This window comes from Eublepharis macularius, chromosome 10 (genome assembly GCF_028583425.1).
Source record: "Eublepharis macularius isolate TG4126 chromosome 10, MPM_Emac_v1.0, whole genome shotgun sequence".
NCBI lineage: Eukaryota > Metazoa > Chordata > Lepidosauria > Squamata > Eublepharidae > Eublepharis > Eublepharis macularius.
Window position 1 is genome coordinate 81558734 of NC_072799.1, and position 26365 is coordinate 81585098.

The window sequence follows — 26365 nt, forward strand, 5'->3', positions numbered from 1 at the left end:
GCTATGTTCTGGCTTGTTCTTTGTATGCGGAACCCAGAAAGGAATTCCTGACCAAGACCCTAAATTATGCTCCTTCTCTGATTCCAATAAATTAGTTTACATATTATCTGATGTAGATGCCTCTGTATCCTATAAAGTGGCACTTTTTGCTTTGGCCGCTAGAAAAATAAGAGCAAATGCGGTATCTAAATCAAAAAGAGTCCAGTAGCACCTTTAAGGCTAACCAACTGTATTGTAGCATAAGCTTTCGAGAATCACAGTTCTCTTCGTCAGATGCATCTGACGAAGAGAACTGTGATTCTCGAAAGCTTATGCTACAATAAAGTTGGTTAGCCTTAAAGGTGCTACTGGACTCTTTTTGATTTTGCTACTACAGACTAACACGGCTAACTCCTCTGCATCTATGCGGTATCTAAGAAAGCATTTCATTAGTCTGAGCAGTAAATATGGGTCTTGCTTCTGTTTTGAATAATTTTAATGTTGTGTGATATTTTAGAATTTTTTAAAAAACTTATGATTGCAATTTGCTATATATGTCTTGTTTTGTAAAGGCCAATGGCCAATTACAATAAATTTACCTACCTACCTACCTAATTCTTTGAACTGAGGATGTCATACATTGAACCTGGGACCTTCTGAATGCAAAGCAGGTGCTCTTCCACTGAGCCACAGCCTCTCCCCTTCCTGGGAAAGAGTAGCCACACTGGCAGCACAGATGAGGGGCATTCTGCCATCCATGTGGCCACTGCTTGGGCCAAGGACAGGCTGCAAAGGTGGCTGCTATAATAAAGGGAGAGTCTCTACATCCTTGCCACTCCTACAAGGGTGCCATAGCCTGGATCAGTGGCTACAAGAACCAGATGAAGCTCCCAGTTCATCTTCCCACCTGACCAGTGGCGTAGTGTGGGGGGGGTCAGGGGGGTAGCTGCCCCGGGCGTCTATGATCCCTCCCCGGGAGAGCTCCTGGCCCACCTCCCCACTCACCTCCCCACCCCTTCACCACAGCTGCCCGCTCCGCTGCTGCCAGCTCAGCGCCCAGCAAGCCAGGCACCCTGGTGGTGCGGCGGGCAGTGTGGCAGACAGTCTGCTTTCCTGCTCGTCTCCCCTCCCCTCCCCACTTCTGCAGTTCAGGCTGCTTGCCTCCCCCGCCCCTTACCTCTTCACCACAGCCGCCTGCACCACCGCCATCAGCTCAGCAGCACCCAGCAGTGGCGTGGGCAGCTGTGGCAAAGTGGTAAGGGGTGATGAGGCGAGTGGCCCAAACCACAGGAGCACTCTGGGGGGGGCATGCCCCTGAGTGATGACATCACTTCTAGGAAATGACATCATTGTGCAGTACCCGGAGCGTGCGCATGCGCACGGGGCCAGGGGCATCACTCCTGCCCCGGGCACCCCTAACTTACACTATGCCACTGCAGTGATCCGACCTCCATGCCACTGCTACTCAGCGCCAAGGCAAACTAGAAATGAAGGCTTTGCATCCTAAAAAGCCTCCATTTTGAGCCGATCTCCATCCTTCTTGTCCCCTTCCTCTCTTTCCAGCCATAATTATCAGAAAGCGCCATCTTGTCCCTAACAATCAGGACGGGGCAGAGCTGAGTCCCTCTCTGTTTATGGCTAGGGTGGGGAGGAGGAAGGGACAAGATCAGCTGCTGGGAACAATCAGGCTAAGATAGGAAAGGGCTTGCGGGCTGCAACGGGAGAGGGAATGCAGTGGACTTCATAGCCCCCACATAAGGAAACTTAATGGCACTTGCATTGTCTTAATTATGGGGTTGGGTACAGGCCCTTGTCTTTATGGTTTCTTCTAAGCCACTCTGAAGATTCTACCTTAGATGGAAAAGAGGGACAACAGTATATTAAATAAAGAGATAAGCATTTGATTCTATCATGAGTAATACAAATTCAGCAGGATTGATTTTTGAAGCCCATTCAATGTTGGCCATCACGGGGTAAAGAAAGACACTCACGGGGCTCCATTTTAGGAAGCCATCCTATGTAAAGAAATACTATTGTCACCATTTCTTTTTCTCTTGGATATTTTCTAGAGGTTGTTGTTATGTCCGTGGTTTATTGAACGAAACTGTATGATATGCTTGTATTTGTCAGCATTTCTGGATGGATTCTAAACATTGTTTTCCTTTTTGAATAGACTTCTTAAAAATTGAGATGACACAGAGGTGATTCTCAGCCCCTCTCCGTTTTGTCTCTAGAGTTCCTACACAATGACTTGTGGACAATACTCCGGCACGGCTGGCGATTCCCTCACTGGGGGGTTTCACCCTGAAGTGAAGTGGTGGGCTAACCACCAAGGGATGAAATTCAGCACCAAAGACCGAGATAACGACAAGTATGAAAAGAACTGCGCTGAAGAAGACAATGCTGGCTGGTGGTTCAACAGGTCCGATCTCTTTCGCTTGGCTTGGATTTGAAATATTTGACTGTGATTTTGACCCTGCCTGCGTTTGTAGCAATGCAGCTTTGCTAAATCTGGGTAGCAGTCCGAGTGTCAAGAATTGTTAGCCTGCCTAACATCAATAATGATACTGCACGTGTGTAATCATTTTCCCCCACCGCCAGGGCTCATTTCGAGGGGGAACGTGCAGGTAGTTCCCCAAAGAGGTTACATGTCAGGTGGCCCCGCCTACCCAACTCTTGGCCATTTTGGGCCCGTTTCGGCCTGGATTGAGGCCGAAACGGCCCGGATTGGGCCTCTGATGGGTGGTGGATCACTCTCCCGCTCAGCAGCAGCCCAATCCTGACCATTTTGGCCCCTTTAGCCATTTTCACCCCCCCTTTTGCCATTTTGGGCCCAATTTCGGCCCTGAATAGCCAGGATTGGGTCCAAAACAGCCAGGATAGGTAATGTCAGGGGGTGTGGCATATGTAAATCAGTTATGCTAATGACACATTTCCAGTGATGTCAAGGGGTGTGGCATATGCTGATGAGTTATGCTGATGAGTTCCACCAGCTCTTTTTCTATGAAATGACCCCTGCCCACCGCCATCACTGAGGCTACAGTTTTATGTACACTTACTTGGGAGTAAGTCCCACAAACATCTCAAGGAGAGGTGGAACAAATGGTGTTTTAATTGCCCAGCCCTCTCTCCTCCCTACTTTCCCTGGGGCTGGATTTGAAAAGGTGAATCACAGGCCAGCTTGACATAAAGGGCCTATGTCCACATCATAACACCCTGTTAAATCCTTTGCTACCCCCAGGGCTTTTTTTCTGGGAAAACAGGTGGTGGAACTCAGTGGGTTGCCCTCAGAGAAAATGGTCACATGGCTGGTGGCCCCGCCCCTGATCTCCAGACAGAGGGGAGTTTAGATTGCCCTCCGCGCTCGTGGCGCAGAGGGCAATCTAAGCTCCCCTCTGTCTGGAGATCAGGGGGCGGGGCCACCAGCCATGTGACCATTTTCAAGAGATTCCAGAACTCCATTTCACCACGTTCCAGCTGAAAAAAAGCCCTGGCTACCCCTATGTTGAAGAACAGTGGGTATGACTGTACCGTTTTCACAAGGCATAGGACAAAGGGAAATCAGGCTCAGTCCTCATAGGATGGAAGGTATTAAGAATTGCAAGACTGACTTTGTTCCATATGCACCAGCTAGCAGGTTGCCTGTGAGATACATCAGTTTAAATATTGTTAAATATAATCTGGTTTTATTGCAAACCACTGAGAGAAAAGATGACACTTTGCTCCCATTGACATTATTATGTATCAACTTGAATTCAGCTGAAAGATGTATTTGTGGTATTCCAGAAACTTTGGTCTCCTTGCTATGCAGCAACCTGCATATAACTGATTTATTGGCAGTCCTGTGGCTTTCCTTTATGAGCCACTTTAGCAGATTATTTGGCATGCATCTCAAAAGTGCTCCCCATCTCCATCTGTTCTTCCCTAGGATTGAGGAACAAACCGCACATTACGCAGACTGCCACTGGCTCAAACTACCCCTGACTCAGAGTGGTAGACCTGATATCCCCCTCCTCCATTATATACTCCCAACAACCCTGTAAAGTAGGTTAGGGGGAGGGCCAGCCTACATAATACTTTTTTTGCCCTGTTTTGAAACTACACATGAAGTATTCCATGCACATGCAGTTCCAAAATGGGACAAATACCACACTCCGGGCCATTTCAGCTTTGGAAAAGAGCACAGGAGGAAAAGGCAGGAGCCACTCCTCCCCCCACACACTGTAGTCCTGAGATGAACAGAACCTCCACAGGCCTCAAAAAAGATGTCCCCTGCAGCTGCTGTGTGGCTGAAGGGAAAGAGAGTTGGATCCAGGGATCCCATGGAAAAGGTCAGCTCATGAGAGAGGGATATGCACTGATTTCCCCCTCCCACTGCAGACCTCGGACTGTTCCTGATCCTGTTCCGGGGGTTCCGCTGTTCCCAGGAGCGGCATTTCAGGGAGCATTTTGAAGTGCAGTGGAAGGCAAGGAAATCCCACTCTTTTGACAGAAACCTCTTTTTATTAGTGACTTTACGCGGGATCCAATCCTACGTTGACAACCCATTACGCCACTGCTCTCCAGTCTTAAAATGGCAAGCAAGAGGGAGAGAGTTCAAAATACAGCAAGACATTACTAACCCATCCCGCCTTTGCCGGAGAAAACCAATGGGGGCATGAGAAGCCATTTCAGGTGGGAAAGCCCCCCCCCCTTCATTCTGATAGTGTTTTACATTGCTAACACCAGGGCTTTTTTTCTGTGAAAAGAGGTGGTGGAACTCAGTGGGTTGCCCTCAGAGAAAATCATCACATGGCTGGTGGCCCCGCCCCCTGATCTCCAGGCAGAGGGGAGTTGAGATTGCCCTCCGCGCTGCTGAGCAGCGCGGAGGGCAATCTCAACTCCCCTCTGTCTGGAGATCAGGGGGCGGGGCCACCAGCCATGTGACTATTTTCAAGAGGTTCCGGAACTCTGTTCCACTGTGTTCCTGCTGAAAAAAAGCCCTGGCTAACACTCATTTTATAGGATGGGTCTGCAGCTGTCATATTGGGTTTGTCTCTCTAGCTAGATCGACTATGACGTGTGTTTGTGTCCTGCACCTGGTCAGCTGGACTCCTCAGGAGTCAGTCCATCAGTCGTTCGGCTGGTTGGCCTCTGTGGCAAGAATGGCTTGCGCTGAAACTGATCCTGGAACACAGGGCTTGCCCCTAGTGGCTCAGTTGACCCAGCAATGCAGCTCTCTCAAGCCACAGCCTCAATCGCCTGAGGGGTGATCTGGCTTAGCTACATTTATTTGTTTGTTTATTTAACTTCTATACGGCCTCTCTACCATGTTTAGTGCTTGAGGCGGTTTTACAACATAAATATGCAATACACTATTAAAATAATATAAATGCAAACATTAAATATAAATACAAACATTAAAAACCATAAAAACAGTAAAAACCATAAAAACATCAAACTCATACATCACAAAGAACAGTGCCATCACTGTATATTTGCTTGCAGGTGTTAGAGTTCCGGAGGCTCTGTTTTGCTGTGGCCATGAGCCTGCAAGGAAGTATCCCACGCAGTGGTCTGTTCTGAGTCTGCGGGGAAATGGTGCTCTGCCAGCCTCACATTTTGCCTCCTTTGCTCCATCTCTGCCTGGGCCCTTTGCCACTGCCTTTCCTGAGGCATGGGAGGGGATCCTGGGGGGCTATGGGTCTGGGTTCATATTCTGCTGGAGGGGGCCTAGTGGTGACCTTTGAGGCAGGTGGCAAGGACTCATTTGCAGGCTCTGGTAGGGTGCTGCTGTCGGGACATGTCCAGCCAGTGCCTTGCTTGCAGACTCTGGCAGAGTGGCCTCTGACACTGCTGGCGCATGGTCAGCCAGTGCCTCTGCAGCACCAGGCCCACCCTGACACTGCTGGTTCTCAGATTCTTCCTCTGAGAGTCTCTCTACACAATACTTTCTACACAATACTCTACACAATTACACGAGGATGCTCAAGTAAAGGGAGACGCAATGTTAGCCGGGACATGTAGTTTAAAAAGACAGAATGGAAAGCTCTGTCAATTTCCTCTCTCTACAGGAGGGTAGTTTAAAAAGACAACAGGCAGAGATGCTCCTTAGAAGGATTGTTAATTAGATGGAATTAACAAGCCCTTTAAGGAGCGCTCCAGCTCTGTCTTTTCAAACTACCCTCCTGTGGAGAGGGGAAATTGACAAAACCTTCGGCTTTTAAACTATGCCTCCCGGCTAACATTGCATCTCCCTTCACTTGAGCATCTTTGTGTAAGAAGCATCATGTAGAGAGACTCTAAGCCCTCCAGGTCTGAATCACTGGATTGGTCAGAGGGGTTCGTGACAGTATGATATGGAGGACAAGTTAGCACTGGGGAAAACCGAGTGATTTCTCCCCACTCTGTTCAGAAGGATTCTGCATTTTTTAAGCAAGATCATATGAGTTGCATAGCCTCAGAGAGGATGTCAGGAGGACCAAAGGGAAATCTTTAAGTATTTGATTAAATTACATAAAAGTATGCCAATAAACCATACAAAGAGATTTCAATAGAAACTACTAAGAAAGAAAGATGAACACAAGATGTAATTGGCTGTGAGACAGAGTAGAGCATAGTTATGCCTCAGCTATACAAATATTCAGGTTCCTTTGGAAATTAGTGACCTCTTACCATTTTAGAGTAATCTGGCGTCACTCGTAAGGGCGGCCAGTCAGAATCAGCTTCAGTGTTTGCCTGAGTCACCCTTTCTTTACTTGGGATTTTTGCAGGGAAGTTGCTCAAACTTGTCCATTACTTGATAACTTGCCAGTCCTGTCACCGGGAACTGCAAACGTCATGGAATCAGTCCCATGTTTGGTAGATCTGAAGCCAAATTTACTGTGTGAAAGTACAGTTTCAGCTCTCTCATCAACACTACACTGATAAAAGGAGAAATGAGCCTGGGTAAAACCTGTTACCAATGAAGTCAAAATTTCCACCAACTTCAGAAGGAAATTTGTACATATGTCAGTGAAGATTTTGATAAGTAACATTGTTTCCCATGAACAGGGCTATTTTTCTGGGAAAAGAGGTGGTGGAACTCAGGACTGCACAATGACGTCACTTTGGGTCAGCTGGAACAAGGGGGAAGTTTTTCAAAGTTTAAATCGCACTTGACGAAAATGGTCACATGGCCGGTGGGCCTGCCTGCTGATCTCCAGACAGAGAGGAGTTTAGATTGCCCTCCGCGCGCTCAGTGCGGAGGGCAATCTAAACTCCCCTCTGTCTGGAGATCAGGGGGCGGGCCCACCGGCCATGTGACCATCTTCAAGAGGTGCCAGAACTCCATTCCACCACATTCCAGCTGAAAAAAAGCCCTCCCCATGAAACATTAGAGTATCACAACCGAGATGTTTTTAGGGTGACAAAATACAGGGATGATTGTAGTGTTATTGCTCCTCTATTTGTTTCATTTTAGTTGCTAGTTTCAAACCAAATTTAGATTATCTTGTGGAAGATCAAAGAAAAACTAAAATTGTTTGTAATCCAATCCTATGCATGTTTACTAATAAGTAAGTCCTACTGCGTTCAATCGGAGCTTATGACAAGGAAGTGTACCTACAATATGTCTGATGAAGGGAGTTTTGACTCTTGAAAGCTCACGTCCTGGAAATCTAGTTGGTTTCTAAGGTGCTACTGGACCCAAATCATGGTTTTCTACTACAGACCAACATGGTTACGCACCTGAAACTATACCTACAATGGAAGTCTAAGTTTGGCTTTATATTCTTACCTATTTGTGCTGAACGGTTTGTTACCTATTTGCTCTGAGAACAAAGGAGATCTGTTGGAAGATTATGTTCAGGGCTGGATTAACTGTAAGGCTATGAATGCCATAGGTTTACATACAGATGACTAAACTAATAATAATTTATTTGATCTGGGAACAAAATGTGTTAAACTCATGTGCTCCTTCATGTACATGTAATAACTTTCCTGTATCTCATGTAACAACTTCCTGTATGTTTCTTGTCTACCTATTAGACAATAGTTTAGAAGCCTTGAAGGCAAGAAAGAAACTGCAATTTGTTAAAAGTTCCAATTTGGACATCACAACAAATTGCAGTCAATTGTAACTCCGGAAGTCTTTGGTCTCACTGTGGCATGCAAAGCAAGCCAAAGGGGAGAGGTGTGTGTGTGTGTGTAGGAGTCTGAAAACGTCCTTAATGTATGTCTGCTGTTCTCTTACCTCTTCTCTCGTGATACAAAATGTTGACACATCAGTGAAAAGGACAGCTAGTGTGCCTGTACTAGAACTGGTGTTTGGACAGAGCAAGGTTTTTATAAAAAATCCTCCCCTCGCCCAGGTGCTGATTTACCTTTAGACTCGCCTTCTCAGCACCACAGCCGTGAAACAGAATTGTTTGCAAAACATGCTCCCAAGTCGGTTCAGTTTAGCATCAATGTGACCGGGCTTGGTGCTGAAACTATACTACAGTAATGTGCATGATAAGGGGGAAAGCTTCTGTAATTCCTAAATCAAGCATTACAATCACAGCTTGGCAACAGCTGCAGAGTTAGATGGAGCGTAGTCGGTTTTGCCCGGTAAGCATGAGACGGCCCTGTGTTGCAAATAGCAGGTTGCGTACCTCTTTAAGAAAGGATCGTATTGTCTGAGGGGGACTTTGTTCTGCAGCACTAATACATTCTGAAAACGACAGTGCCCATCTCCACGTTTTTTCCCATACTGCTGTTTTTGAAAGTCATTTATTTTGTCCCGAACAATGAAGTATTGGAACAGTGTGGGAGTAAGAACAAATCTTCATGCTGCAGGCCAGAGGAAAACACTGACGTTTGAGTCACATATGCATAATCAAAGGTGGTGAAGCCCCCTGGACTCTTTTCAAGAGTTGGCAAACCTTTGATTTTTTTTTCCATCTTAAAAATGAAGAAAGACATGAGAAGACTTCCACAGCTCCACACACATGAAGCTGCCTTATCCTTTGATCTCTTTTAAGTTGCCCGTTTTCCGGTTGCAATAGCTTTTCAACCCTGCTAACAATTTTATTCTCTAGTTCATCTAGTTTTGTTAGGATTTCATTATTCAGTATCTTTATAGTTTGTTGCAGTGCTTTGTTGTCCCCAGTGGCAGCCATTTTAGCCTGGCTGCTTTTTCCCACACCGGCTCCTCCTCTGGACTTACGCATCAGAAAGAAAGCTTTGACTGAAGTCGGGGCCAGTGGGAGCCTCTGCTCCGGCTTGTTTTGTCCATGGTATTTTTTATTTTTGTGTGCTGTTTGTGCTTTGTTTTAGTTGGATTGGGTGCTTGAAGAATGGAGCTCCAGATTTAGGCATTCACCATTGCTTTGCGTGGCCCCCTGGCCCCCAAACTGCCTTATCCTTCATCAGATCATTGGTCTATCAGAGTCATTATGGTTTACTTTGGTTGGCAGCAGCTCTCAGAACTTTCACATCATCCATGACTTGATCTTTTTACCTGGAGATGCCGGGGATTGAATCTCAGGCCTTCAGTGTGCAAAGCAGATGCTCTGCCCCTCAGCCACAGCCCGGGCCGGTGCCAGGCTTTTTTGCTCCCAAGGCAAGGCTAACTACTTGCACCCACCACCGCTAACCAGTTTTCAAAAACAGATGAATTGTAGGAAAAATGTAAAGCAAAAATCTTGAAATTGCTAATTTTTTAAAAAAATGCGAGAATAAGTAATACAACAATCTTTTATTTTCTTTTTCAAATACAAATCGGTTTCAGTATGCAAATCACAAATCATCCTTAAACATAAAAGGCAAACCATGTTTCCGATGACTCCTTATTAGAGACGAGAACGAACCGAAATATGAACCAAAATTAAGCATGAAACAGGCCAGTTCATGGTTTACGAACCAGTGGTTCGTCAGATCCCATTTCTGATGAACCATCATGAACTTTAGGCTGGTTCATTTGGTTCGTCGCTGCAGATGGCCTGGTGCCAATCAATCAGTATCCTAGGCAACATGGGATGGACTTCCTGCAGACCTTCTGCTGACCTGGAAGTGACCTTCTCCTGACCCAGAAGTGATGACTTTCTGACCTGGATGTGACAATTTCATGAACAAAACGAACCAGTTTGCGAACCAGGGGCAGGTTCGTGAAAGTTCGTGGTTTGTGAAATTTGACGAATCACAAACCACATGGTTCGTTTTTTCCCCGGTTCGTGCCCATCTCTACTCCTTATCCCAGCACAGATGCAGGATAAGAAGTGACTCGGGGGCAAAATGGTTTGCCTCCTCGCTGCCTCCTTGGGGCCTCCAGAGGCCTGGAAAGGCCCAGCGCGGCTGTGGGAAGGCTTGGTGCCACAGCACCAGGCCTTCCCGCTGCCTCGGAGCTTTCGGAGGCCCAAGAAGGACCAGTGTGGCAGTGGGAAGACATGACACCGTGGCCCCAAGCCTTCCCACTGCCTCAGGGCCCAATGCAACCCAGCCCAGTGGTCCACTGCAGGGTGGCCCAGCCTGGCGGCCCACTGGACCATGAGGTGGTTTAGTCTGGTGACTGCTGCTACAGCCCATTGTATTATGTCACATGTGCACTGTGAAATAAATAATTATATTTCTTTTATATTTTATATTTCCTTGGCTGCTCAACCTTGTTGGTTCCAGACTTGTGTATCAAGTTGGGTTTTTCCCCCTCTTGTTTTGGAGATTGGGCCAGCAGCTGTCCCAGAAGTCAGGTGGCAAAGCAACTTGCCGTAGGTTTGAGGCCACAGTGCCCACACACGAGGTGAGGGCAAGCTTACCCCCACCTCTGAAACTAGGTGGCCTGGCCCTCACTGCAAGGAAACCCATGGGGAGAGGTGTAGTGATATGTATCATGCCCTCTATTCGTCCTTGCAGTAAAGCTCTTTCTCACTGCACATTGCATCAGTCATAATGAAGGCCATTTTACTACTACATTGATGCCCATTTTACTAATACATTGATGATGCATTCTACCCAGAGAGAAATCCTATCCAGCTTTGGAACATGCTGTCTGCTGAGAGATACTTTTCACTCTCCCAGCTTCTCTGCATCACAGCTGCTGAATAGTACTGAGCACGTGGTTGCTATTGTTACATTCCTGTATCGGTATTGCAGATCGGCTGACTCATAGCAATTGACTGCAGAAGACACTGTTCTGTTCTCCACGTAGTTATGAAACTGTCACAGTTGCTTTCTTTCTTGTGGAAACAGAACAATGCCCTTATAACAACAAGGAGAATTTTGAATTTTGTGGAGGTAGTGAGAGGGCTTTTAGGGAAGGAGGCGGAGGATTTCTGCATAGCCAATTAAAAGGTAGCTCAGAGGATCTAAGCTGTAGGCTGGTGGCCAGTTTGCCTATATTTAACCTGCCAGAGCGATTTCCTAAGAAACACAAATCTGTTCTCTAATAGCTGGGCTGATGGTAATTACGTTTGTTCTGGCGTGTTGTTGCCAGCAAACGCGCTCACAAAGTTACTGCAAAGCAACTAATGGAGGAAGTGCACAAACTCACATTCCTGTCGTGCAGTTTTCCCTGCCAAAACTTCTTGTCCCTAGGCACGATCTTTTTTAAAAATGAATTTTATGGCAAGATTTTTTAAAAGCACGTAAAATTTTTAAAAGAGACAAAAAGAAAAGAAAGACTAGAGAGGGGAAAATATATAGGAAAAGATTTCAATTTTCTCTATGACAAATACTGGCATGATTACAGAATTCACACTTGTTCTATTGTGATCAGAATAAAACTTCTCATTTTTCTATAATACTTTTCCCCAGGGCTTTTTTTCTGGGAAAAGAAGTGGTGGAACTCAGTGGGTTGCCAGAACAGAGGCAACTCTTGGTGGGAGGTGGTGCCCCTGGTACTACATGCGCGTGCGCAAAGTGCACGCATGCTCCCAGGACCAATGACATCACTTTGGGTCAGCTGGAACAAAGTTTAAATTGCCCTTGGTGAAAATGGTCACATGGCCGATGGCCCCGCTCCCTGATCTCCAGACAGAGGGGAGTTTAGATTCCCCTCCGTGCCACTTCAGCAATGTGACCATTTTCAAGAGGTGCCGGAACTTCGTTCCACTGCGTTCCAGCTGAAAAAAAGCCCTGCTTTCCCCCCATTACTCTTCAAAACCACAAAACATGAGTTCATTTTTTTCAGTTTCATGTAAAAAGTCAATAAGGGGTTTCCAGTTTTCTATAAATATGGGTAATGTCTTCTCTCTAATCAAAGCAGTAAATTTAGCCATCTCACCTGACTCCGTCATCTTCACAATCCAGTCCTCTATTGTAGGCAACGTCAAACTCTTCCATTTTTGAGCATGTAATAGTCTTGCTGCCATTCTCATATACAAAAACAAAATTCCATGTCTGTTTTCAAGCTGTCTGTCCATTCATCCCAACAAAAAAGCCTCTGGTTTAAGTTGTACATTAATCTTCAAGATTTTCTGTTTTAACAAATGAATTGGTGTCCAATTTTTTTTGGCTTTGTTACAAGTCCACCAAAGATGATAGAATGTCCCTTCATGCTATTTCACATTTCCAGCATTTATTTATACATTCTCACTAATTTTTCTGGAGACATATACCAAAGATATATCATTTTATAGAAATTCTCTTTGAGTGTAGAACTCAAAGTAAATTTAAGTCCCTTCACCCACATATTCTTTCATTGTTCCATTTGTATATTATACCCAACGTTTTTAGCCTGTTTTATCATAGGATCTTTCATTCGCTCTTCTTCGGGCTCAAATTTTAACGGAAGCTTATACATTTTGGCAATAGCATGATCATCATTTGTACATAATTCTGTTTCAGATTCAGACTTCTTTTTGTTCAAAGCCCCATAACCTTTTGCCTGTGTCCCTAGGCACAGTCTTCACAAGTTTGGAAAAGCATTCTAAGATGAAGCTCATTAACAGGCAGGAACTAATAGTATTCAAGCAGCATACAAAGAGAACAGGCAGGTCTTTTGTTCTGAGACTGCTATTCTCAAACCGTGTCACAGAGAACACTCCAGTGTCAAAAAGGAGGGAGCATGGGAGGCCATTCTTTAAATGATAGACAAGTTTCTCTCTCTCTCCCTCTCTTTTCCATTTCTGTGCAACTGGTAATTGAGCTCCTGTCATGAAGCAGGAGATCCGCCATCAAGCTCTGAGATGTGGGACATTTTAAGGGGACCACAGTAGCAGACATTCCATGCAGAGTTGCAGAGGAGCTAGCCATGTTAGTCTGTGGTAGCAAAATCAAAAAGAGTCCAGTAGCACCTTTAAGACTAACCAATTTTATTGTAGCATAAGCTTTCGAGAATCAAGTTCTCTTCGTCAGATGCATGTTACAGAAACTGGTCAAATATAGAAGAGGAGGGGGGAGGATTGCCTCTTCTCTCTCCTCCCCTCCTCCTCCCTCCTCTTCTATAAATTGGTTAGTCTTAAAGGTGCTACTGGACTCTTTTTGATCATGCAGAGTTGCTGTTGAATAAGTATACCTGAGGGGCCTTTCAGTACTATTGTGTATTGTCAGAGCCAGTTTGGTGTAGTAGTTAGGAGTGGCAGGACTCTAATCTGGAGAGCCAGTTTTGAATCCACAGTCCTCCATTTGAAGCCAGCTGGGTGATCCTGAGCCAGTCACAGCCCTCTCAGAGCTCTCTCACCCCCGCTCACCTCACAGAGTGATTGTCATGAGGATAATAACAGTATACTTTGTAAACCACTCTGAGTGGGAGTTAAGTTGTCCTGAACAGCAGTATATAAATTGAATGTTGTTGTTATTGTTATTAACATTGTGGTTAAACCTGCCCTAGCTGTCCCTGAAAGGCTCCGGAATACTAGGGTGGGGTTGAAGGAATTGGGCCACACATAATGGTTTACATTATCCTTCAACAGGGGTAAAATGGTGTTTTGATGTCTGATTAAATCAAAATATAAATGTGGGTGTAAGTTACATTCCCTTGCCCTCCTAGTAAGGCCTTAGCTGTGAGAAGGGCAAGGTGGTTGTCATTGTTCCTCTGACCCCCCCCCCCCATACCTGAAAGCCAGAGGAACACTGGCAAAGCCACCAGGTTCAAAAGTGGTCTTACTCAAAAGCAGGGCTTTTTTTTCAGCTGGAACATGGTGGAATGGAGTTCCAGCACCTCTTGAAAATGGTCACATGACTGGTGGCCCCGCCCCCTGATCTCCAGAAAGAGAGAAGTTTAGATTGCCCTCCGCACTGCTGGAGCGGCACGGAGGGAAATCTAAACTCTCCTCTTTCTGGAGATTAGGGGGCAGGGCCACTGGCCATGTGACCATTTTCGCTGAGGTGTTTTAACCTTTTTTTAAAATAACCCTTGTTCTAGCTGACCCAAACTGATGTCATTTTGCAGTCCTGAGTTCCACCACCTCTTTTCCCAGAAAAAAAGCCCTGCCTATAAGACTAACAAAATTTGTGGTAGGGTATGAGCTTTCTTGAGCCACAGCTCACTTCTTCAAATTTATATACCGCCCCTGGGGATGGGCGGTATATAAATTGAATAAATAAATAAATACCCTACCACAAATTTTGTTAGTCGTAAGTAAACTAATTAGTTATTGTTGGCATTTTAAAATAAACGCCTCGGGTGCCATTTCTGTTGTTTAAGGATGAGAGAGTGTAATAGATGTAAGCCTATTAGATAAAAAGTTAAGATAGCTAGTCATAAACAGGAATATACCTAAACCCACAGCTGATCCATCCCTTTGATGTAGACAAGTTATTGCCAAACACAAGCTAAGAAGTCCTATTAAGTTTGCCAAAGGCCCCAACAAGACACAACAATGAGAGTTCCATAAACACAATGGGAGGGGAGGGGGATTTTGGATCAGAAAAATGCTGCAGAGAGAATGCTACTCAATACTACCCTACCCCCCCCCCCGAGCCAGTTTGGTGTAGTGGTTAAGAGCACGGGACTCTAATCTGGAGAGCCAGGTTTGATTCCCCACTCCTCCACTTGAAGCCAGCTGGGTGACCTTGGGCTAGTCATGGCTCTCTGGAGCTCTCTCAGCCCCACCCACCTCACAGGGTGTTTGTTGTGGGAATAATAATAGCATACTTGTAAACCACTCTGAGTGGGCATTAAACTGTCCTGAAGGGCAGTATATACATCAAATGTTGTTGTTGTTGTTACAATCTGAATCTGGCTCCTGGTATTCTACGTAAACGGGGGGGGGGGGGGATGCTGGAAGCTCCATTCATGGAATTCCCATCATATCTGGTTTGGCCCTGAGAGAGGTCGTTTTCACACTGCTTACCGATTACAAAAAACCTCCCGAACGACGCACCTTCCTGGTGTGATTTCCTGCAATAACCAGAGTTATCGTGGGAAATCGCACCAGGAAGGCGCGTCATTCCGGGAGTTTTGCGTGATCGGGTAAGTAATGTGAAAACAGCCAGAGTCAGACATGATATGTTATTTAATGTTTACCTCTCAGTAAAGAAAATGTTTTTTTCTTGGAAAGAAGTTTCTGGCTTCTTGACAGAATGGATTTGGATCAAAAGATGGAAGCCGCTGAAGACGATGAGTCCTTGGGCAACAACCTCCACCGCCACTTGTAATTGCTGAATAAACTACAGCGGCAAGATTTTCAGTAATCAGGGTTGACCACATGGTTAGAGGCTACAGCTGAATGTTTTTTCAAGCAGTTACAGTTTCTGCACAATCTTTTAAAAAGCAACTATCGTATGATTACTGGGCAACCGTTTCCTCCCAAAATCTAGGCTATGTGGATGTATTTTAACCATGTGCCTTCCTAGAAGAATTCCCTGTCATTCTGCGAAATATTGTCTTGAATTCCAAGATCCCTTGTAATTGTTTACCTAATCAGTAGTATTCAGGGCTTTTTTTCAGCAGGAATGCGGTGGAACGGAGTTCTGGAACCTCTTGAAAATGGTCACATGGCCGGTGGCCCCACCCCCTGATCTCCAGACAGAGGGGAGTTTAGATTGCCCTCCGCACTGAGCAGCGCTAAGCGGCACGGAGGGCAATTTAAACTCCCCTCTGTCTGGAGATCAGGGGGGCGGGGCCACCAGCCATGTGACCATTTTCTCCAGGGGCAACCCACTGAGTTCCACCACCTCTTTTCCCAGAAAAAAAGCCCTGGTAGTATTGAACTCCATAAATTCAGGGGCTGCAGATCTAAAATATAATCTCACCACAGCACATTGCTGTGGATTTTTTGGTGTTCAAAATGTTTTCCAACACTTGCCATCTTTTAAAAAAAATTAAGTTGCACTTTGATGTGCTCTGTTGTAGTGTTCACCATCAGTTTGTTCTAATCAATTCAGATAGGGCAACTCACAACAGTTGAAGGGTCAGAAAAAGCTTTATACAATTAAATTGCAGCAACACACATTTGTCATGTATAAATGCCAAAGGTAATAGATGGTTCGGTTTGAAATGCTTTGTTTTTCTTTTCCCCCCCCTCTCCTTTCCTGCCAGATGCCACTCTGCCAACCTGAACGGCTTGTATTACAATGGACCCTACTCAGCAGCAACAGACAATGGAATTGTGTGGTTTACGTGGCACGGCTGGTGGTATTCTCTGAAATCTGTCACCATGAAATTGAGGCCATCAGACTTCAACCCTGCCGAGCTTTAAGTTCATGCTCTTGCACTCTTTTAAACAAATTGATCGAAAATGTATTATGGTATATGCTTTCCTCTGCATAAATTGGCGACGCTGCAAACAAGGGCCACAGTCCAACATGAACTGCCTGACATGTCTCTTTTGGTTCACTGTGGCTGCCCAACAGGCATCTTTCCGCCAGCATCTGCACAGCATTGTCATGCTTTCGTATACCTCTCAGCAGGGTTTTTCTGGGAAAAGAGGTGGTGGAACTCAGGACTGCACAATGACGTCACTTTGGGTCAGCTGGAACAAGGGGGGAGTTTTTAAAAGTTTAAATCGCCCTTGGTGAAAATGGTCACATGGCCGGTGGCCACACCAGTGGCGTGGAGGGCAATCTAAACTCCCCTCCGTCTGGAGATCAGGGGGCGGGGCCACCGGCCATGTGACCATTTTCAAGAGGTGCCGGAACTCTATTCCACCACGTTCCAGCTGAAAAAAAGCCCTGCCTCTCAGTGTTCCCGTTGGTTTGCTGCAATCATTCCTAAACCTGCTTTGAGATGATCCTTTAGGAACAACTGCATTCCCAAAGCATGTTTGCATCAGTGTCGATATGCAGATTTTTTTCAGGTCCCACCCACACTGCTGTCATTTTCCTTGCCTCAATCCACCTGCATTTCACAGCTCCACCATCACCATCGTGCCACCAGAGTGCTTTTTGAAGCTTTTAAATTTGTTGATGTATCGCTATAGCATTATAACACTGTAGCTGTATGTCATGCTGTAGCAATATGTCGATTACTGATTTTTTATAAACGTTTCCAGTGCAATAGGGGGGTACATGGAAGCCACATGAGGCTAAAGCAAGGGAAATGCCAGGGAAATTGCCACGTGGGCCTTTCATTGCCTATTTTGCAGCAGCAGCAGCAAGTATTGTGTGGAAGTACCTATGGGGATAAGTGGGCTAAAGCATATATAGCATTGTATGGGATTGCGGCAAGTGGATTTTATATAGGAGCAAATAAAAACAGTACCAGACTCTGCATTTTATGATGTGGCTATGTAAACCATTTAGGGACAACCAGACTTCAAATTCTCATAGTTTGGTGTCTTTTGCTACAATTAATGGTCTTTTTAATCTGCTAGACCTAATTTTTTGTAGCAATTGAATTGCCTGGTTGATTTGCCTTGTGGCTCCCTCCCTGGACTCAGCATTGAGGCTACCTTAATTCTATCATTCTGGGAGAGATCTGCCTCTCAAAATCTCGATGTGTCTGTAATAAAATCACACTTGATGTAATTCCAGTTTTTCAGATGCTTTAAACTAGTGACCTATATATTGCAGCCGCATCACACATCATCTGCAGTATCTGTAATGCCCAGCTTGTCACATAATATTTATGTGGAACCAGAGGATTTAAGGAAATTAATTTCAGAAGAAATGCACTGTGTGAAAAGCTGAAGATCTAGTGAAAGAATTCTTTACTCACATCAGATACGTGGCGCTTATTACCCTTTTCTTGTTAGTCTGTATATGGGTTTAAAACAAGGATTCTGTTCAATTTAATAGAAGGTAATCGTTGGCAATTAATTTCTGATCTAGTTTATGTCCATCATAGAGCTAGAGTGAGCATGCTCCACAAAGCAGACTCTTCGCATATTTTGTCTCCCCAAATGGCGGTTCCAGAAAATCTGTGTGGAACTCAAAGTGTTCCTCAGAGGTGTGATATAGTGTTTAGAGTGCTGGATTAGAACCCGAGACAAGCAGGTTTGAATTCCTCACTCAGCCATGGAAGACTGTCAGATGACCTTGGGGCTTGGGCCTATCACAATCTCTCAGCCTAAAGGTTGTTGTTGTGAGGATTAAGTGGAAGAGGAGGGAAATGATGTAAAAAAGTTTTGGCCGTTTCCACACACGTTGAATAATGCACTTTCAATGCACTTTAGTTATCCTTTAGAAGTGGATTTTGTGTTTCACACACGAAAACCCAGTTCCAAATGATCACTAAAGAGCATTGAAAGTGCATTATCCAACGTGTGTGGAAGCAGCCTTTTTTGGGTCCCCAATCAGGGAGGAAAAGGGCATATACATTTTAAAAAATAAATAATTATGGGACACTTAGAAAGAGGTCATTTGTATGCCTCTGATACCCAATGGCCCAGGAATCGCATGTGACTCTTTGACACGCCACCTGTGTCTCTTCTGAGAGCTGTTCTTCAAGATGGCTCCATAGTTCAGGAAAGTGGGCAAGGCCCTTGCCACCTTGAAACAGCTTCTTCCGGAAGAATGTGTAAGTTGTGAACCTCCCTGAAGTGTAGGCCTTACGCGGGGATGGAAGTAAACGTCTCTTTTGGTTGTTAGAGCTAATCTGTCATTTTTATTCTGTGCATTGGTTTTACAGTTAGATTTCATACATTCATTCCTTATTTTTAATAAAGCCCTTCCAAAAATTAGATTGTTTTTCAGTGTCAAAGTAAAAATAAAAAATGGGAACTATTGCTAGGTGGTAAATATTAGCAAGAAAATATATTTCCATTAGTCTAATGCTGTCAAATATTTCAGATTTCTTTACATACACTCCGTTTATAGGTGCTCTCCCGTTAGCTACGCTTTGGGTTGCTATCTTCTCTCGGTGGAGCTTTTGCCTAACCTTCCTTGCACGGTTGATATGAGGCTATAGCACCATTCTAGCATCCACCTTCACTGAGTCTCGGGAGAGGTAGCATATACATTTTCTAAATAAAAGAAGTAAACCTGTTTTTTGAAAGGCTGAAAGCCATGAGTGCCAGCATGGTGTAATGGTTTGAGTGTCAGTCTAGGATCTGGAAGGCCTAAGGATGTCATTCCCCTGCTAGGGGCAGGGGATCCCCCACTCCCACCCTCCACCCTCTGCCTCTACTCACATGGCTGGTGGGGGAGGAAAGGTGAGGTAAAGCTACCCCGGGTAAACTCCTGGGGCGATGCGATGATGTCACCTCTGGGAATGACTTCATTGCTCCTGCACTTCTCAGCAGGCCAATTTTGGCTCCAAATGGACCAAATCTGGCCTGTTTAGGGCCCCAATCAGCCCTCTGAGAAGCTCACGCACGCTCCCACGCCTGCACAAAGACATCACTTCCCAGAAATGATGTCATTGCACAGTCGCAGGAGTGCGACGGCAGAGCACCCAGGAATGACAAATAAGTAAGCACCGGGTCCCCCGCCTTCCCGTTGGGAAGTGCTACTGGACTCTCTACTACTTTGCGACTACAGACTAACATGGCTAACTCCTCTGGATCCTAAGCAAAGTTACTGCAGTCTGAGCCCTTTGATTTCAATTGGCTTAGACTGTAATAACTCTGCTTAGGATTTCACTGTAAAAGTACAACAGTGGCCAAAGGTGTTAAGAGGTAATTACTCCCCTGTTGTGTATGGAACATTGCCAGATTGTGGGGCTCCGGCTGCTTATTTATTGCACCTTAAATCGCCACAAATCCGCAGAGCTTTTATGCTTACAAGGTTTAACATTTTGCCTTCAGCAGATTTTTGAGAACTCCTGATCAGGAAAGACTCTGCCCACATAGGGCTGGAGGTCCTGGATTTCGATCTCACATTCTGCTTTATCATAATTTTTATACTGAGTTGAGGAACTCTTTAATCAGCCCTTTTTTATATAAGTTTAAATGTCACTCTGATGAGCAGTTCGTTTTATATCTTTTATCTGACCGGAATTCTTACATTTAGGGTTGCCAGCTTCCAGGTAGTGGCTGGAGATCTCCTGGAATTACAACTGGTCTCCAGGCCACAAAGATCAGTTCACCTGGAGAAAATGGCTACTTTGCAGGGTGGACTCTATGGAATTGTGCCATGCCAAGGTCCTTTCCCTCCCCAAACACCACTTTCCCCAGGTTTCTCCAGGTTTCACCCCCCAGATCTCCAGGAATTCCCCAACTTGGAGCTGGCAACCCTACTTACATTACTAATCAAGTAGCTAGGTATCACCTAGTGCTAAGCTGATTGTGAACTTCTTTTTTGCCTTTTCCTTAATGATTGTTTAATTGTATTATTCTTGATGTTGTGTCACTTCGTTATGTAATAACTGGTCCTTTTTACTTTTGATTGCAATTAATGCCTAATAAAGGTTATTGTATTGTATTGTATAAAAGATAATTAAGCTACATCAAGGCATGTTGTGTTTGTATCTTTATTTTCAGTGCTGTGACTCTAGAATCAGGCCATATCAAATGAAATTCTAATTCAAATCTGAGAGTGGAGCCCACCAAGCTAAAAACATATACAAATCATCACACTGGGGAACCTGTTGGGGAATGTGTAGGCAGGGAATGTTCTTGTATCACTTCCTGGTTTATGATAAGCATCCTTTCACAGAGTATGTTACTATTTATATTCCGTATAGTACACCATTGTCTATAGGAAACAAACTTTGTGTTTAAAGAACCCGTTCAGGAAATCTGAGTTTGTTCTGAACTCTTGTGTATAGATCTTATCTCTGAAGGGCTTTTTCCTATTCTTGTTTCACCATCTTTGAAATTATATTTTGGGCATTCAAACCAATAAATATTCAGGATTCATGTGATGACTCTTATCTTCATCTGACCTGCATCTGATAAAGTGAGCTCTGACTTCCAAAAGCTTGTTCTGGTATAAATTTTATTACTCTTTAAGCTTCCACTAGACTTCTATTTTATTTTGCTGCAGCAGACAAACATGGTACTCCTCTAGAATTATTTTTTGTTCACGACTTCTTGACTTAATTTGTAAAAAAAAAAGGTAATCTAAATTAATGGAAATGTCACCTGCCTCTTCCAGGTAAAACTTATCATAAAGGTGTTTGGGGCCACATTGAATATTAGAGTCATTTGTGGCATGTTTTTAAAAGGACTGTGGAGAAGTACCCACCACCCAAAAATTCACCCCCATGTTTAAATTATTGTAGCTACCCTCTGTTTGTGCTCAGGAACCCAGATGCAAATTTGGAACTGGTACAAAGGAGGATGGGTGGAAAGGAGCCATCCAGACCCCAAGTGCACAGTACTCAAGCTCTTGGTTACATTAATGTTTCTGGCCAAAGTAGGACAATGGTTTATCAAGCTACACCAGTTTCCAAACCTTTTTTCCATGGAGGAACCCCTAAAATAATTTTTTTTTAATTCTGAGGTACCCCTATCTAGGTAAATGTTTGCAGGCTAGAAAAAGTTGAGGCACGGGGAACACAATTCAATTACTTAAATTATTGTCAAGAAAATTTATTCTCTCTCTCTCTCTCTCTTGCTCTGTCTCAGCTTACATAACCTTAATAATGGCAATATTTCAAGGGATATTTGGAATTTTCATGTTATTTCAAATTATTTGTTTATCCCACAATTTCTTTTCAGGAATTCCTGACGATGTTCTGTGGAACCCTGGTTGGGAAACACTTTCCTACACCATGCTGTATAGTGACATCAGATGGGACAGAGACTGAAATGGGCAGATTACCAGAATATATTCTCTTCCTCTTGAGGCAGGAAGATCAAAATGACCCCACTGTGCAATGGACTCCCCAAGGTAGATTATGAATTCTCAGGACATAAGGGAAAAGCTCTCTTACTTCTTCGTCCTTTCTCTTCCACAGCTTCTGACAGGGGAGCCACGTACCATGCAGGACTAAGCTTTTACCTAGGAACTCCCTTTTGCTCTTGGAGCAAAGATTAAAAAAGAAATAAGGTAATGATGAACTTTAAACTACCGCAACTTTAAGTACTACTAGCCTGTCCTACCATTTAGGATAAGTACAGAGAGTAGGGAAAGGGGACCACATGTGTTTTCACCTTTTCTTCATACCCTTGCTCAGCTTGAATGCTTGAACAGACCATGTGTATTCTTTTTATTCATATATTAAACTTCCTTATATTTTGAATGCTTTAAGCCTGATCTCTGGAAACACACCATGCCTATTTGGTCTTACTTTTTGAAACATAGAGGGAGGGACAGTGGGGAGTATGATAGCTCAAAACTGTAAAGTTGTAATCGCTTACCCCCACACAATAGCTTGTAGGAGAAGTGGCGGGCATGGCAACTAGGTGGAGTCTCTAAATGGCAACACAGGTACATAGTACATAATGTGCAACTCCATTTAGCAGGAGCTACTCTCAGAGAGTTACTGGTGGCAGTGGGAGTTATCCAGTCTGTTTTTGGTATCCCCTGGGACTGAAGGAAAGGAGTGGTATTGCCCTCTGAAGATATGGGCAGTTGCAGGATTTTCTGGCCACATGAGGGGCTTGCAAGTCCGTTCCTTCATAGGTACCACCAGGCAGCGGAGGGACTAGGGAAAGAAGCACTGCATGTATGTATTCTTGGTTTGAAGTTATGAGCTCCTAAGAGCTAAAACATGTTTTCCTTCCTCTCTAAATATTCACTGTCTTATTATACCATTGAAATAAACTTTGTGTTATTTTAATGGACCTTTTCTTTTATGAAATAGTACATTTTATTGAAACTGGTGTTGAAAATTGATAAATGTAGTATACATAAATTTAAACCTGGTTGCATGCTTGTAATTACTAATATTAATATAATATCCATACAGCACTGTTTGACAGTGCTTCATATCCTTCTCAGTAATCCTTACAACAGCCTTGCCAGGTAGATTGCTATTTTTAACCCCATAGTGTAGGTTAAATAAGGTAGTGATAGAGTAGGGGCTTCTGTACAGCTGTCCAGTCATGATTCAAGGTCATTTCCACAAATCCTTAAAAGGAAAAGGTGCCAAAAAAATGGAAAAGGTGCCAAACAACCTGCAACCATTTTGAAAGTGGAGACGTCTGGAGTGATGGCGGAAAGCTGCCAGTGTTCAGTGATGTGTGGAAATGGCCTAAGTTGAGACTTGAACTGGACACTTTTTAGCCCTCATTCAGGCAGTGTGATCCCATGCATGTCTAATTAGAAGTAAATTACCAGGTTCAATGGCAGTTACTCTGGGGTAAGTGTGTGAAGCATTGTACCCTTAGCCACTTATATGATACTAATGCTATTTATTTTAAAATTTATTAAGTCTCCTTTCAAAAATCGAATGAATTCTAAAAGTATGTTGTTGGTCCTGGTTTCTTTTGTTAGTCTTAACATGATTCCTTTAGGTCTGCAGGTTTTCTGGAGAAACCTATTATGGACTTCTTGTTCGGCCACTGAAGAAAGATCAGCTTGCATGTCCAGACATGAGACAGGAGGCACCTAATACTTAGAAAATGCACCAGTGTAAATGTACCACGATACTAAGATCTCATAACTAAAGTACAATCAGAGGAATAGCAGAATAGCAATGTCCTGTCATTCAGGATTTAACAAAGGATGCTACTGCAGCCATCAGCAGCATTTAGAGCCTAAAAGCTGTTTTTAAAAATCCCCTAAAGAATTTGGTTATACAGGTTTTTGGTTTTTTATATATACAGCTATTGTTCAGCTGCTAAGCAGTTTTGGAGAGAAAATGAGTAGTAATGACATGATAATGGATAAATTAACATTCCATGGAACAAGCCAATTAAATCACAGGGCTTGGGATTGTAGCAGATTTGTTCATAGAGCCATAAAGAATATACACAGACAAGCTTTCACATGCTGTTTCTTCACACATTCAGAAATCTAGAAACATGAGCCAGCACGTTGAACTGGAGGTGACAGCAGCAGTAATTGATTTATAAAAACCTTACTTTGACCTGGATAGCCCAGGAGAGCCTGTTGCCATCAGATCTCAGAAGCTAAGCAGGATTCAGCCTTGGTTAGTAATTGGATGGGAGACCTCCAACAATAGACCAGGGCTGCAGAGGCAGGCAATGGCAAACCACCTCTGTTAGTTTCTTGCCATAAAAACTCAACCAGAGGTCATCATAAGTCAACTAGTGGGCAAGATTTCATTTTCATTTTTCCACATGGAGCTGTCAGACCTGCAGCCAATGTTAAATGGTGGCTTAAGTCACTGTTCTTCAACCTTTCCAGATGCAGAATCCACATTTAACTCCCGTGCAACAGCATGGGACCCACTGAGCTGCAAGCATGTGATAGGAAGACATGTGACATCACATCCATGAGACAGGATGAGGAGGAGCCACAAAGTTATGATTTTACTTGTGTCAAAGGCAGCAGACCATGAGAGGTGTGGAGGCAGCCAGGAAGCACAAGAGAAGAACCATGTTGAGGAGCAAGGCAACACAGGCAGTTCCATTCAAATGCACTCTGTTGTTGTCATCTGTCCTCGCTCAATGAGTTTGTCACAACCCCCACTGACCAAGCCCCTAACCCCTGATCAAGGTTTTTTTCTGGGAAAAGAGGTGGAGGAACTCTCAAGAGGGAAAGGAGGAAGAAAAACACGGGATTCTTTGAAATAATATCTTCATGCCCAGTATTTTTAAGAGGTGCTGGAACTCCATTCCACCACATTCCCGCTGAAAAAAAGCCCTACCCCGACTCAGAGGGAGAGCCTAGGAGACCAGAGGACCATCAGGGACAGGAAGAACCTGAAGCTGCAGAGACACCTTCTGACCAACCACAAACACCTCTGGCACAGAAGCCACTGCGCCAGAACCTGCAAGGGAGCAAGGGACCCTGAGATAGCCACTAGGCCCCTGCTGGGCAAGACACCTTTGACTTCATAGGAGTGAGTCTGACATCAGTCATCTATTTTTCAAAGTGGAAAAAACTGCAGAATTTGCCATGTTATACGTGTGCGTGGGAGGTGAGATTGAATGCTTTCATGCTGACCTTGCTTAAATTCTCTGGATGGATATTGGGAATAGAAGCCTCCTTCTAGCTGAAGCTAGGATTGCCAATAGGCCTAGAGGGAATGCCCCTTTAATAAAGGCTTTATGTGTGAAAATGGGAATATGAAGCTTTTCATGGCATGGAGGTAGAGAATATCATCTAGGTTTAGCTAAAAGGAGACTTTCGACCTCAGGATACTGCCTATTCCTCAGCTACCCCTCCAGACCCCTTCAGTCACCATAAGAGTCTTTAATCTCCCCTCTTTGGCCATATAGTATGGCAAATTCTACCATTTTCTTCAACTTTTCTTCAACTTTAGGGGGGAAAAAACAAGAAGACTGAAGTCAGACACACTCCTATGAAGTTAAGATCTATACTACTGAATCTAATTAATTGTGAAGTGCCCACTACATTCCAAAGCACTATTAGATAACAATACTATATTGGGGTCCACAGTTTCGCTTGGGTTGTACTTTATGACATAGTAGAGGATCCAAACAAAATGTTCTGAGGAAATTTCTGCCAATCCCCTCTTCCTGATGCATATCCCAACTAGCCCCTTGTACTGTTCCTGAGGGACTCCTCTTCCCCAGGAACAACTTTTAGTGGAGAAAATGGGTTACAGTGGGACAGAGAGAGGCAGGAATATTCTGTTCCACTGACACAGTGCTTTCTGTGAGCAGAAAATTTAGGCCATGTCCTTAAAGGGATGACCTACTCAACAAACGCTGCTGGCTTTACCCCTTCACTCCAGACATTTCCCATTTCAAAATGGTAGCAGGCAGTTTGGCTTCTGTTTATTCAGCGTCTTTTCTGAGAAAGTACTTACCAAGGTGCCAGAAAAGGTGCCAAAAAAGGAAGCGAAACTGCCTGCTACCATTTTGAAATCAGAGACGTCTGGAGTGAAGTGGAAAAGCCGCCCGCACTCAGTGAGTGGGCCATCTTCTCTTTAAGGATGTGTGGAAACGGCCTTAGTCTGGATCCAAGCCATATTAGCATAATCATCAACGTAGTCTTGCTTCAGCTTTTTATCAGCTATCAGGGAACTCGGCATTCCCATCAAGTATTTTCACAATTTCCCATTACTGGTGTTTCAAAGGGTTTTGAT

At 44.2% G+C, this 26365-nt stretch overlaps 1 protein-coding gene across 1 annotated transcript in view; it reads left to right on the plus strand.

Moving 5' to 3' along the window:
* The window catches only part of FGL1 (fibrinogen like 1), a 54455-nt gene extending 33435 nt beyond the window's left edge, over positions 1–21020 (plus strand). The window contains exons 7-8 of the mRNA XM_054989507.1: positions 2214–2401; positions 16397–21020. Of these exons, the coding sequence (XP_054845482.1) occupies positions 2214–2401; positions 16397–16556 (348 nt within the window). The 3' untranslated portion in view covers positions 16557–21020. The remainder of the gene's footprint in view (positions 1–2213; positions 2402–16396) is intronic.
* The last annotated feature ends 5345 nt before the right edge of the window (positions 21021–26365 follow it).